The sequence below is a fragment of the Aythya fuligula genome, chromosome 11 (assembly GCF_009819795.1).
Source record: "Aythya fuligula isolate bAytFul2 chromosome 11, bAytFul2.pri, whole genome shotgun sequence".
In the NCBI taxonomy this organism is placed as follows: Eukaryota; Metazoa; Chordata; class Aves; order Anseriformes; family Anatidae; genus Aythya; species Aythya fuligula.
This window is the reverse complement of record NC_045569.1, coordinates 3,907,993-3,922,238: the sequence shown is the minus strand read 5'-3', so window position 1 is coordinate 3,922,238 and position 14,246 is coordinate 3,907,993. Positions and strand designations below refer to the sequence as shown.

The 14,246-nt window shown below is 37.1% G+C and overlaps 1 protein-coding gene across 5 annotated transcripts in view; it reads right to left on the bottom strand.

Moving 5' to 3' along the window:
* CGNL1 (cingulin like 1) overlaps positions 1-14,246 on the bottom strand; it is a 53,449-nt gene that overhangs the window by 16,101 nt on the left and 23,102 nt on the right. For all 5 annotated transcript variants that reach the window (XM_032194903.1, XM_032194905.1, XM_032194900.1 and 2 more), the window contains exons 9-10: positions 969-1,175; positions 663-767 (exon numbers count right to left, since the gene is read on the bottom strand). In XM_032194903.1, the coding sequence (XP_032050794.1) occupies positions 663-767; positions 969-1,175 (312 nt within the window). The remainder of the gene's footprint in view (positions 1-662; positions 768-968; positions 1,176-14,246) is intronic.

Below are 14,246 nucleotides of genomic sequence, written 5' to 3'. Positions count from 1 at the left end.
AAAATTAGAGAATGCTGTGAAGTTTTAATCATAATTATTCTAATAGAAAATGCAATTCCTAGATACCAGACCTATTCCAGGGAAAGATTTCCATTTCACTGAGTTTGCTTTTAGTTAGTTCAACAATGAACTTACAGTAGCGACTCTGCTTCAGAATACCATGGGAATTGAATTTCAGGTGTCCATGTTCTCATTTTCCCACATCTGTTGAAATCTCTCATGCCCACATCTATCCTGTAAATCATCATCTTATCTCTTGAGCCAGCTGATGTACCATAAAAATCACAGGACTAAGCATTTCCTGGACCCTGTAAAGAACCTGTCACCTTCCAGAATCTCCTTCTGGTAGACTACCTTTTTCAGTGACTGGAGAAAGCAAAAGCTTTTAGTGTACGTATTATTATATCTTGGTGTATGTATGTATTATCATTTCTTACCAAAGAGCAACAACTTTTCAACTTACATTCAAATGGTTTGTATGTGCACTGTGAGCACAATCACACTCCTTGGGAAAGCGTATAGTGGCTAACAGTTCTCTGGGCTTGATTAATTCTAGATGTGTGTGCGCAGAAAGTTAGCGAGATGTCAGTGTAGAAAGCAATGGTGACTCAGGTAAATAGAAAATTGAAAATTTTAGTATTTCATATTGCTCTTGCTCTTACCTGCATATCTTCTAGCTGGCTTTCCAAAGATTTTTTTAACACCACCAAATCTTTTGCCTCGTTTTCAGCATGTTTCAAAGCTTCTTCTAATTGTTGCTTCTCTTCCTGCAATTACATAATTTGATACAGTTAGATACATACAAGACCTCTAATCTGACATCTAAAGACAAACAGACAACCAGTATTACTTAACAAGTGCATATAAAACTACAAAACATTCACTGGCTTCCTTATATGTCCCTTTTACACTTCCCTACATGACAACAGGAAGGAGACTACTTTAGGGGGCTTGTTTTCTCAGCTTACCTCACACCTCTTTATTTTTTCCTTCACTGAATCTTCTTCTCCTTTCATATTATCAAATTGTTTATGCAACTCTTCATTTTTACGCTCTAGCTCATCAACTCTTCTTTTCAACTGTTCATTTTCCTTCATCAGCTCCTTCACTTGATTTTCTGTACTATTTCGCATCTCTTCTGCAGTGTTTCTTTCACTAGCAAGGACAGCAGCATTCTAGTGAAAATAAATTATGCAATGTTTTTAAAAAAGCAAAATTAATGGATGGGATGTTCTTTTCCAACAGAAGTTTCACACAGCACCACAGTAGCTAGGATACAGCATTAAAACATCAAATAATCGAAATTAAAACCTGTATAATTACAAAAATGTATTTTCAAGATCACTGTAGGAGAACACACAAGGAAGGTGTTTTTTTCCTCTGGCATGGCTACATGCTAAAGTAACCGTACCCAAACAATCTCATGCCTGCCATTGCATATTTTTACTTAAACTACTTCTTTATTGCCTTCAATTACTTTAATGATCACATCCCAGTGTTTAGTATTTACAAGTAATCTGAAAAACTCAAACAGACATCAAGAGGCATGACATGTGGGCCTTGAAGAAATAACATATTGATGAAGAGTGTCTCTCCCACAGCAGCACAAAATTCAGACCGTCTTGCACCATTGCCCATTCCAAACACAAACGTACAGCACTTTACATTCAGCTATATCTGGAGCTGCACAGTGAATCAGCTTTGGGAACAGAAGCAACTTTAAGATACACATATGAACATGTATTTGTATATATGTATATAAATACACAAGTGTATTTATAAATAAAGAAATTATCTTGACTGAGATAAAAGGGTGGGTGCAGGTAGAGGTGTTACTGGAAGAAATGACCCAATCCACCTCAAAACATGGTTCCACAACAGGCAATGCCAGCACAGCACAGCAGACTGAGCAGGCACAAGCAAGCAGCAGAGACTGGAAATACCTTACAGTGGTGTTGGTGCAGCTCTATCTGCATATCTTACAACCCACACTTGGGGCTATGCTTATTCAGTAGTTCTACTTGGTTTCCAGTCACTGCCTGAGGATGGAAGGAGTTTAGCTATTGAGTTCACCTTGTATTCAAACAGATACACTTCGTATATTATTTCAGAAACAGAAATAAATACACAACACAAAGACAAAATTAAACTAAACAACTTATCACATTTTATCACATGTAGCTACAGACTTTTTGGCAGGGCAACTGCCTAAAGTTGCAGCATGCAACTTCTCAGAGTTAATTATCACCTCTGTCTTACCACTTACCCTCTCCTAAAACACACTCTCCCATTTAAGACTGTGCATTTCATTTGTTACTATTGTGGAAACTGTAAGTCAAGGTATGTATCTATATTGCCATACTACCTATGCTGTTATACTACACAGACCAGGCATGTACTTCTAAACCCCTAATTCTTTGCTCTTCATTGATTTATTAGTAAGAATCCCATAAAAAAAAAAAATGCTTTTTTCCTTTTTGCTCTTGAGCTTTCAGAGTCTGATACAAAGTGGTGACTCCATACAAAGATCTGGTTCTTGTGTACAGGCTCACCACCTACTGCATTAAGACTTTAAATAATAGTAAGAACACCAGAACAACCGTATGACTCAGTCTAGACCAGTATTTTCTCCAGTAGTGGCCACAGCAGCTGTTTACGGAAAAAATGAAACTGTAAGTAGAACCATCACACACTCCTACATCCCATTTTTACCTACATGAATGCATCATCCACTAATTTCTCTCATCTTTTCTGAATCCATTTATAACTTTGGCCTCTACATTATCTGGTGATTAGGTAATTACACGTTAATTACCAAGGCATAGCATTTTTGCACGTGAAGTCATGTTTATCCGAGTGAAAACAAATCCTCCAGGGTAGCTTAGTAAGACACTACTTTGTGAAATATTTTAGGAAAGCATGAAAATCTCTTTCAGTTATGTTACTTTTGATTATAGGTCCTGATTCTCCCCTCCTCCCTTCCAAAGGGATAAGCAAAAATCTGTAAAAGGGTGTTTACAAAGCGTGCCCTCACTAGGTTGTTTTCTAGCAAGCAACAGCTTTAAAAACATGCAAATTAGTTTGATAAAGCAGTAACTCAGAAAACACTCAGACTGTCTACAGGGTCAATGAACTTACACAAAAACGGGCAGCATAAGCAGGCTGACAAGTTCTAGTCCTTTGAAAATACTGAAAAAACTTGTTCTTCCGAGTATATGACAGTTAAAAGGCTATGAAATAGGTTTCTGCTGATGCTTTAAGTTCTCACATCCTTTTCAATAGCATTTATATATTAATTTAGTTTTTGCTTTTTGCATACAGCAAAGTTTTACTAATTAGCAAGCACTCTACCAGAGGCTCCTTTTTGTCTGATTTCCCCTTTCTGCAGCTGAGTGAAAGCAGCTGAGGCATGCTGGGGAGTTCAAGGAAAGGAATGTTGATTTGTCTGTTCTTTTTCATCCAAACGCCTACGCTGGGCTGTGCAGCGAGAGGACTGCAGCAGACACATGCTGTACCTGATCTATCATACCCTCATCTACTCTGTTTTGATCTGATTTCCCAACACAGGAAGCATTATTTTCCTAGAAGTACACACACAAAAAAAAAAAAAAAATAAAATAAAATAAAAACAGCCCCCTCAAATGTAGATACATGCACATATATTTTTAACCTAAGAGGTTCAAAATTAATTTCAGCCTACACTGATACTGTGATATCTAGAGATCTTTTCCCCGTTTCTTGCTGTATGCACTGAAGATACCCACTAAAATTAAACTGAACTGGTATTCTTCCTCCTTTTTCATGATGTATTTCAGTAAATTCCCAAGATTACCCATAAGCCTCATATAAAATCCTGGAAACCAATTTGATATATGTGTAAAATCTAAAGTTTGAGCAGCCTGTGTGGCCAGTACTCAACTGGCACATCTCCACAGAACTCCAATGACCTTGGCATTATTACAAGGGTTACACTTTCACATGAACATACTATTCCCAAACAAACTCTGACATGTTAACTCACACATACTTTTTCAAAATGTTAGGAAAACTCTTAGTATATATGGGGAGCTTTACTGCATTGTAGTCAGTGTCATTTTTCTTACATATCTTTTGGGGAAAGACATTTTCTTCAAAATTCAACTATCACAATACATTATTTTTCAATATCTTTTCAACTAGTTTGAGATAAGCCTGAGAAGGAAAACAGAAGCATTTACCCTACCCTATTTTTACCTTACACTACTGTACATGTAAGGCATGAAACAGCACCTTTGGGATAACATTCATTAACACGCTATTAAAAAATCGACAATAATAGCATTTTCAATTTGATAGTGAAATTTAAATGAAGTCAACCTATACAAATAGAATTTAGATGGTCTTTGAGTAGAAAATGCACATGTAGCACCACTTCTCCAAACCACAGATGGGTTTAGATATGAAAAAAAGCCTATGGCTATATCAATGAATTAAGCATGGATGCCAACAGTAGTCAAGACTTCAGAATTGTTATAATTAATATTTGGGGACATTGGTAAAGTTTTGTCAATCATTTTAACTGGAGTTTATACAAATTAAGCCTATGGTAACAGAACAGAGTAAAGGTCAGAAAGTACTCATTTAAGGGCAAAATGAAACATTAACAAACGTATTGTTAATATAACACGATCTTTTGTTCACTGGATTGTGGATGACCCTCCTCAGGGAGCTGAAATGGGATTATGTATGTAAACACATGCAGAGCCCAAAACAGATAAAACTGGTTAAGCAACATTCTTCAAAACAAAACCTGGAAGGAAATACTGTATATTCAGGAATATTTGCCATAAAAAAAAAAAAAAAAAAAAAAAGAGGAGGTGGAGGGTGTGGAGGGTGTTAAAAGTATTGAAGTGAGTTTTTTGGATCTTAAAATTATCACATCTCAGATCCAAGATTAGTTTCTTCCTTATGTTATGTTATATAAAACATGCTTATGATTCCTTATTCCCCCTTACTAATTTTTGCAGTATGTTTTAATAAACAAATTTCTTACTAATAAGTGTAATATCATTACATTTATGTAAGATAAAAACTCTACAGCATTTTCATTGTGTTTGCTTGCCTACATTTTCATCATCTTTCCTTCCAATTTGTCTATCCTCATTCAGTCTTTCAGGTCATTCAGTGTCTCCTACTCACTATGTTTAGGCTGTTTTGCACCCAGATCCCCACCTTTTCTGTCTTTGAAAGAACACCTTCAACTTAATACCTGTTACTTGTAGATTTCTTACACACATTCATACCTTCTTCTTATTCACATATCTGAACACATGAAACATTTTATTGTACTTTCTCATTTTATTATGCTTTCTCAAACTGCAGTTTTATTGTGTTTAAACTCATGATTTAAGACTGAGCAAGCCTTATCAGCAGATTTAAGCTAAAGACATTAGGTAAAAAGTTGGAAACGGATTGCAGACTTCTGAGGAAAAACTGGAAAGAAAAAGAGAAGAAGCCTATCTAGAAGAAAGTAAACAGTTGTAATGATGTCCCACAATGCAAAGTCCTCTGTGACTGCCTAAAGATAAACTACATCTGTATTATCATGGTTATGGGCACTCAGCTTCTTTAAAAGAAGGATTTAAAGGAAGGAAGCTTGAGAGGTAAAAGAGATTTAAGTGGTAATGATTTGATTCTTACATCTAATATCACACAGTAGTGAATATAAATCACAAGCTACACATGCAGAGTGCAAAATCATATGAGGTATCAGAAAATACCTTGACTTCAATAAGGCTTTTAACACTGTTTCCCACAGCATTCTCCTTGAGAAACTGGCTGCTCGTGGCTTGGACTGCTGTATGCTTCATTGGGTTAGAAACTGGCTGGTTAGCCGGGCCCAAAGAGTCGTGGTGAATGGAGCCAAGTCCAGTTGGAGGCCAGTCACTAGTGGTGTTCCCCAGGGCTCGGTACTGGGGCCGGTCCTCTTTAATATCTTCATCGATGATCTGGACGAGGGCATCGAGTGCACCCTCAGTAAGTTCGCAGATGACACCAAGTTAGGTGCGTGTGTCGATCTGCTTGAGGGTAGGAAGGCTCTGCAGGAGGATCTGGATAGGCTGCACCGATGGGCTGAGGTCAACTGCATGAAGTTCAACAAGGCCAAGTGCCGGGTCCTGCACCTGGGGCACAACAACCCCAAGCAGAGCTACAGGCTGGGAGAGGAATGGTTGGAAAGCTGCCAGGCAGAGAAGGACCTGGGAGTGATGGTGGATAGTCGGCTGAATATGAGCCAGCAGTGTGCTCAGGTGGCCAAGAAGGCCAACGGCATCCTAGCTGGTATCAGAAACAGTGTGACCAGCAGGGCTAGGGAGGTGATCGTCCCCCTGTACTCGGCTCTGGTGAGGCCGCACCTCGAGTACTGTGTTCAGTTTTGGGCCCCTCGCTACAAGAAGGACACTGAGGTGCTTGAGCGGGTGCAGAGAAGGGCGACGAAGCTGGTGAGGGGCCTGGAGAACAAGTCCTACGAGGAGCGGCTGAGGGAGCTGGGCTTGTTCAGCCTGGAGAAGAGGAGGCTCAGGGGCGACCTTATCGCTCTCTATAGGTACCTCAAGGGAGGCTGTAGCGAGGTGGGGGTTGGTTTGTTCTCCCACGTGCCTGGTGACAGGACGAGGGGGAATGGGCTAAAGTTGCGCCAGGGGAGGTTTAGGTTGGATGTTAGGAAGAACTTCTTTACTGAGAGGGTTGTGAGGCATTGGAACGGGCTGCCCAGGGAAGTGGTGGAGTCACCATCCCTGGAGGTCTTTAAAAGACGTTTAGATGTAGAGCTCAGTGATATGGCTTAGTGGAGGACTTATTAGTGTTAGGTCAGAGGTTGGACGAGATGATCTTGAAGGTCTCTTCCAACCTAGATTATTCTGGGGTTCTGTGAAAATACAGTACTAAGTACAAAATCTGCCACTGAAAAAAAACAAAAGCTCACATACTAGATGCTGTACTTGTTTCCTCTCACTATAGCAAAATACTGCATTTCTAAAACACCGGTGCATCACTGAACAGACATTACATTTGTAATAAAAACAGAAATTTACAGAACTACCTCGTGGACAAAGCTAAGGATTCTGAAAACTAGGAATGCAAGTTACACATTTCTGTTAAAATTCCTTGGGACGCACAGCCCATGTTTTATACAGGCAAACTTGTGCTTTTGTGGTTAAAGCCGGTTTCACTTCACCTCACAGTAAGGGAAGCAAGATATACTGGTAAACTTCAGTGTACTATTTCTAACACACATATCTCGATCAGGGTAACACCTCTTCATACACCGGCTAGTATGGCCTAATTTTAAATTTGCTTATCACGGTTTCTAAAATTTCTGAAATTAAACTAGATTAAGTCATCACGTAGACTGAGAGACTTATAAATGATTCTTTCAGTCACATAGTAGGATTAAAGGTAGCTATTCTAAATACTCGAAGTCTCATCAAGAAATTTTAACCTAAATGACAAGTGCATTTGAATGGATCTGTGGGTTTCACAGCAAAATGTCACTCACTGACCTTGCAGTTATGTGGAGAATTTAAGTTTGTGAAACAGTTGACATAATTTTGTGTCTGCTGAACAAGTTTTTATTAGTATGTACTGAATGGAGGAACAGACCAAAGTCTGAACAATGTTGATAAAATATGATGTTAGAATATTTCATTCAGGAATACAAAGTTACTTTTACTTGTAGCTGATGAGAATAAAATATGAGAATGCATGCACATGTGTACTGTTTGATTTGGTACGTATAACTGACTTATGAAGTTTAACCTGGCTTAGGTCTGCTTTTCTGAGCCCACACAGTCACAGCCACTAGAGTTCATATGCATTACACGTTCAGGTTTCAGCATTTGGCCTAAGAAGTTACTCTCCATAAGGGAACTTCAGCAGTGGAATTCAATTCTCTCACTTCTTTCAGGTGTTTTGCCTGACAAAAAAATGAGTTTAATAAAGTTTTCTTGTGTGTCCTTTCATATAATTGTATGCATGTGCAGAAATATTTTTAAATATATTAAAATTAGTCAAGACAAAGTATAAATAAAGCAATAAATATTTGTGTAACAAAAGAGTCAGAACACTTTTGTTAAAGCAAATGCATTTATGTACCATCCTACTCTCAATTTTAGTGAAAGCAGTAAAAAGAATCAGAGGTGGAGCTCAGCACAAAAGATACCAACATCCTTCCCACCACCTATTGCTATGTCAAACCTAAAGAAACTGGACAGAACACACAAACGTGGTTCTGGAGATTCAACTGAAATACTCTATTTCCATCTAAGTAGAGAAAAAAAGCTCTTTGATAGGAATGCAGAAAATGTTCTGTGGCTCCACACCTTGTTTTCTACCACACCCTTAACACTGGCAAAAACATGAGTGGTTGTGTAACTGATCATTTAAAAAATGGTTTTGGCTGACTTAGGTGTTTCAGCTGGTGAAATTCCCCTTCAGCAGTGACTGTGCAGTGCAGGGCCTTTAGAGACCTTTTAACACAATATGGAAGGGGCTAATGAGGGGAAGCTAAGTGTCTCATTCACAGCTTATTAAAACTGTTATATTTTGTCTACATTCAATGTTGATTAGGCACAACTTAGCCAATTTTTCTGACTACACTTAAATTTCAAACAATTTTATATTTTATAAAATTTCAAAATTTTATATTTTGAATAAAATTCAGCTGAGTAAAACTGAATTCAACCAATTAACTGTTCATTCTCTAATCACCATACTTGAAGTACAAATCTAAAGAATCAATCTCCATACAAAATGAGCTACAGCACAAATAAAGGTTTTCTAATGGAAATAACAGGCTTTCAGATACTCTTTTCATATCTATACGTTATACATGTGGAATCAAAGTAAATGACACGATAATCTTCCAAAGCCTTCTGAAAAAAAGGGAATGCTGTGGCTGCTCCCTTCACTTTGTTCCTGGTGTGGAACATTTAATGTATCAGGGAAGATATTCTCTGTTGAAAACACAAAAACTTGTGGGCCACCTTTTCAGGTTGGTGCTGGATAAGTTATTAAGCTTCTTGAACTACGTGTAGAAAGATTTACGTGACTTCACAGATTCAGATCTACCCAGTTCCCTCAGGTGATGCTGAAGGAGATGCAGAGAAATCAATCTACTTCCTTTTGTCCTTTCCTCTCCTTTTTGTGTGTAAATCAATCAAGTTTAAATAAAACAACTAGACACTGTTTTTTTCTAGCTAACACAGTGTTGTTTTCAAAAGAAAAAAAAAACAAAACTAAACAACCATACCCCAAAATATATAACCAAGGGAAAAGACATATTGAAAAGGGGTCTAAGCAAGAATGAGCTTAGGGACACAGGGACAGCCTTTTGATTGTTAATTCTTATTACCTCTTCAGTAAAGAAAACTTCTGAAATGTGTGTTGTTCAGGTATGGTCATCTATTTTTTAAAGCTCGTGAATGTAAATAACAGGTCTTTAATTCTATTTGTAGTTCTGTTTGTAGTTCAGGTATTTTTCCCACTTCGGCAATTCTTTTTACCGAAGGCACTATTTCTTATAATAGTTGCAGGTCCCTCAGATGAATGATATAGTAACACTGTTTAGCAATAATAATAAAATCTCTTAACTCTTAAAATGGAATGTGAAAGCCATAAAAGCAAAATGGAGTTTTATGGCTACCAGAAAGTAAAAAATGTGGAAGAGACTAAATTGTCTAACTGGCTTTACTTGCTACTTTTCTACCTTGAACGGATTATATTCATTCTTTCCATAATTTTAAAAGGAGGTTTAGCCTACTTGTAATACATGGCTCGGCCTCTGGAATTTAACTAACATTAGTTACATATTAAAAGGGTCAGTGTTGTGTTTCAGTGTGGTTTTATCTCACAGTGAGCTACACTGCAACCAACCTGAATCCTTAACTGTACTTCAAGACATTACTCAGTAAGGAAATGTACAAATTTATAAACAGGGTCAGACTATTTTTCCTTTCATTTCAGCTAAAGTCATTCTATTAATTGGATAAAAATCATTCACCTGTGACAGTTTTGAGACAAGACTTTCCTTCTTGCCAGGCCGTTTTCACTGATCTAAACGGTATAATATCCTTAACACTATTTCCAAAACTATTTAATTTTAATTTATAAGATGTAATGAAAGATTTAAAGGCCTACATTATAAAACTGAGAATTAAACTCCTTTTTACAGAGAACATGCTAAACAAGATTTCCCAATTCAAGCACAACCTAATGTTTACACAGTTACAATATCCAGAGCCAGGAAAGCATTAACCTTTCAACAAACAGCTATACCCATCTCCTATTATCCTCTTAGCTATGTATCATGACATACTCAGACTGGCTTATACTAGCAGCTTTTTTCAAGGTCAGAAATTGTTGCAAAGACTAGAGTAAACATTAACTGGTTAGGTGTTCATATTTTGCTACACTGAGTGGACTTGCATAGTCCAACACTTCACACACGTACATAAAGAAATATACACTTTTACAGGGCAAACCACCGGAATATACATACACTGTCTTCTGCTGGTAAGGATTATAGATTCTCTTGATGGCATTAAGAAGTATCTGACCCCACAGGCTCTCACCAACTTGCAAAAAGAAAAGAAAAATGAAACAAAACAAAACAAAACCTACCCGTTCCCAATCCAGACTAATTGAAACGGTCCTGACCAAATCAGATTCACAATGCTATCAAATGACTACTATAGATAAAACAGATTTTTCCTCCACTGTGTTTAGATATGAAGCAATACAGCTCAGAGAACTTTACAGGACAGTTTTGGTCAGAGGCTTTCTTGACTCTACATACAGTGGAAAAACATCCATCTTTGGCATGCTTTACAGGCATGTTTTTTATTCTTGTTGACAACACAGCCAGTATTCCACAATTTGTTTTGCATTTCATTTAATGGATGACTAAAAACATGCATGATGCTACCACCAAACAACTTCCTTTCCATGCACAGCACAGACACAGCAAAACAACTCAAATCTGTCTCCCAGATTTTCCATGTATCATTTCCATGTATCAGGGTGCTTCCAATACTCATCCCTATTTCAGGAGTGCCTGCACCCTTCCATCTACCATAACACTTCTGGCTGTGCATTCTCCTTTTTCTCACCATCCCAACTGTTTGCAGAACCACACTGGAAATTGATCAAAAACGTACCAGGCTTTTAGAGGGCTAGAAAAGGAAGGCTGAAAATGAAAGAGTGGGAAGGGGGGAAGCCAGGTCACAGAAGAGGAAATACTGACTTGGACCAGTTGCTCCACTATCCTTTGACTCTGCATACAGTTTAGAGCTGTTAATAACTGGCCTCTATCAGCTGGATTCTACCATATAAACCAAACCCAGCATTATCTCAACATGGCAAACGCTGCCTCAGGCAAGCAAAGGAAAGAAAAATCCACCAGTGGTATCTGCAATCCTAGCCAATCTTCTCTCATTTTTTTTCCAATTGTTATGCAGATTGTCTGAGGTGAGCAGGTGAGACTTGGACATAATGTTGAGGGTGCAGACTAGAGATGAGTCATGGATACATGAATACAAGGGCACAACAACGTTCTTATGTCCAAGTAATTCCTGTTATATAATTTGTTCTGTTGCTATCAGTAAGATGTGTTTACAGAGCTATTTATTATAACCCCAAGATTTCACCCTAGCATGGCACCAGTTAGTTGGGAACCTATTATTTTTATATGAAGAGCTTGAAATAATTTTACGTGTGTACCATTTGACAGTTTATATAAATTAAATTTACTTATCACTTTATGAACCGAAGCATCTCTGTGATGCTCCACCATCATCTGATGTCTTCTTTTTACCCTGAGTCACTTGGACAACCACCATGTGGTGTTTGTATAGCATTATTCCAAAAGAGGTTCTGAGAGTATAATAAATTTAACTATGTTTTATTTTACATTTATACTGCATATGCCAAGCCAAGAAGGGTATACATGGTATATGTCAGTATCATTCATGACAATCTAGTTTCTCTTAAGCTTCATTAAAGCTAATAAATTCTTCCACGTAGAGCAGAATATATTATCAGGTCAGGTAGAAAAGATATTCTATTCACTTTCATTTCAAAGTTCCTTACAGCTCTGTGCTAAATTTGCCTAAACTCACAACCACTCATACAGATGGATGAAAAAAAAAAAAAAAAAAAAAAAAAAAAAAACACAACAAAGCTGTCTCTCATCTGTGACATGCAGAATTTTATGATTTTGTGTCTTTACCTATTTTAAAGGAGTAGCATTTAGTTTGTAACCTGGGAAGAAAATAACCATGTCTTTTGCTGTTCCTACCACATGCTCTGCTAAAATTCCTTCTTCTCTTTAATCATATCACAGCTTAACACATATGCGTCAGTTAAAGCTCACATGACCGCAAGCTTCACTGCATTCTTAAATGTGTTGATAAAGGAATCTGCTTCTAAAGGTTGAGAGTCTGTTCTAGCACTCTGTGAATGAGGTCAGAAGTATTACAAACCCTGAAGAAATCAGTCAAGGTCAGCCCTAGACTGTTGTAAGGCAGTCGTAACGTGATCACTACAGCTTTTTTGGAACAACATAATTTGTGCAGCCTGCTTTTCAAATTCCACCGTTCTGTGTAGTTTGCAACTGTACTTCCCTGAGCTGGTTGCAGTTTGCTACAACTTTCTACCTACAGTGTTACATTCCAGAAGTTATTTCCAAATTTTACTGAAACAGTGGCCCTTCATCCACTGACTCAGCACTCCTGGTTAAGTAGTACAATTCTGTCCTATGGTGTTGGAGGTTCAGATTAAATATAAATTTTTGTACTACATTACAATGGTGGAGATTCATACTCATTTATTCTCTAGCACTTGAAGTGATGAAGTCATCTCTTGTTATTTAGAAATATATTATTTTTTAAATTTTCTTACTAAATTAAAGATATGTTATTCTACACAGGTGTGTTAAGGAAGCGGAAAACTTTTACTAAATGGAAATAGTCTGATCTCAGTCTTAATAAACATGCAATGAAGATAGGAACGATCACAGCTATTTCAAAAAGACCACAAGCAGAAGGCATAACACAAAAATGAGTTACCTTGGTAAATTGTATCAAACAAAATGAAGATCTTAAGATCTATGGCTTTATGTAACTATCTCTATGGAAAAGCAAACAAACAAAATCAAGAAAATACCATATCACTGAGCACGAGACAGAATTGCACATGACAAATATTCCCCTCCCCCCCCAAATTCTCTCATCAGATAACCACGAGTATGTTTCTAACATGATTTTAAACAGATCTGGAAGTCATTCTAATCACACAGAATGAATATACTCTGCACCATTGGCCAACCAACCTGATACCTGCAGTAGCTGAAAAATTCTGCTGATTTAACACTGGCACAAAAATTACTTTGTTTTTCCCTGCAAATATTTTATTTTAGGCCTAAGGTACATCACAAAACAATTTCATTCAGTGTACCAATTTATGTAATATAGAAGTAACATAGGAACTAACAACCTGGTACATATAGGCTTCAATATACTCCCATCTACTAAATATTGGTATCATTTTCTGCATAAGATACACTATTTACAAACACTATTTACACACTAGTTTTCCTCATTAAATAAAACAGAACGGCACTTTTCACTTATCTTTGATGTAAACATCTTGTATTCCACCATCCAATATAAATCTTTCCATCTTGTAATAATGTTAAAAAAAAAAGTACTTAACATATCAATCAGCTTCAATTCTATAACCCATGATTTTCACATAGTGCTTGGTATTCCAGATGAATTATAAAACCAATAATTAATACCTTATGTAAGATCACGGCAGATCACTCATCCATCTCCCTACAGGGATCAGTTTTACTTTTCTGATAGATAATTTATCAAACACAATGAATAATCTCAGTCAGCAGGCATACAGATAGTACTGGGTTTCAAAAATAATTAAGGATACTAAAACCTTCCCATTAAGCATGATTGAAGTTTTTCTTAGAATAAAACCCAAAGATGACATAAAGTAGAACTGCAAGAGCAAAACTTGTGCTTAGAGAAACATTAATGAATTAAATTTAACTTTTGAACATCTGATTATATATTATTATAGACTATAACATGCCAGCAAAAAAAAAAATCTGAAGGAAACGCTATTTAAAACTATCTAAGCTACAACAACCCAGCCATTGAGCCATTTCCCAGACTGTTATTGTTATGCCTAACAGACTA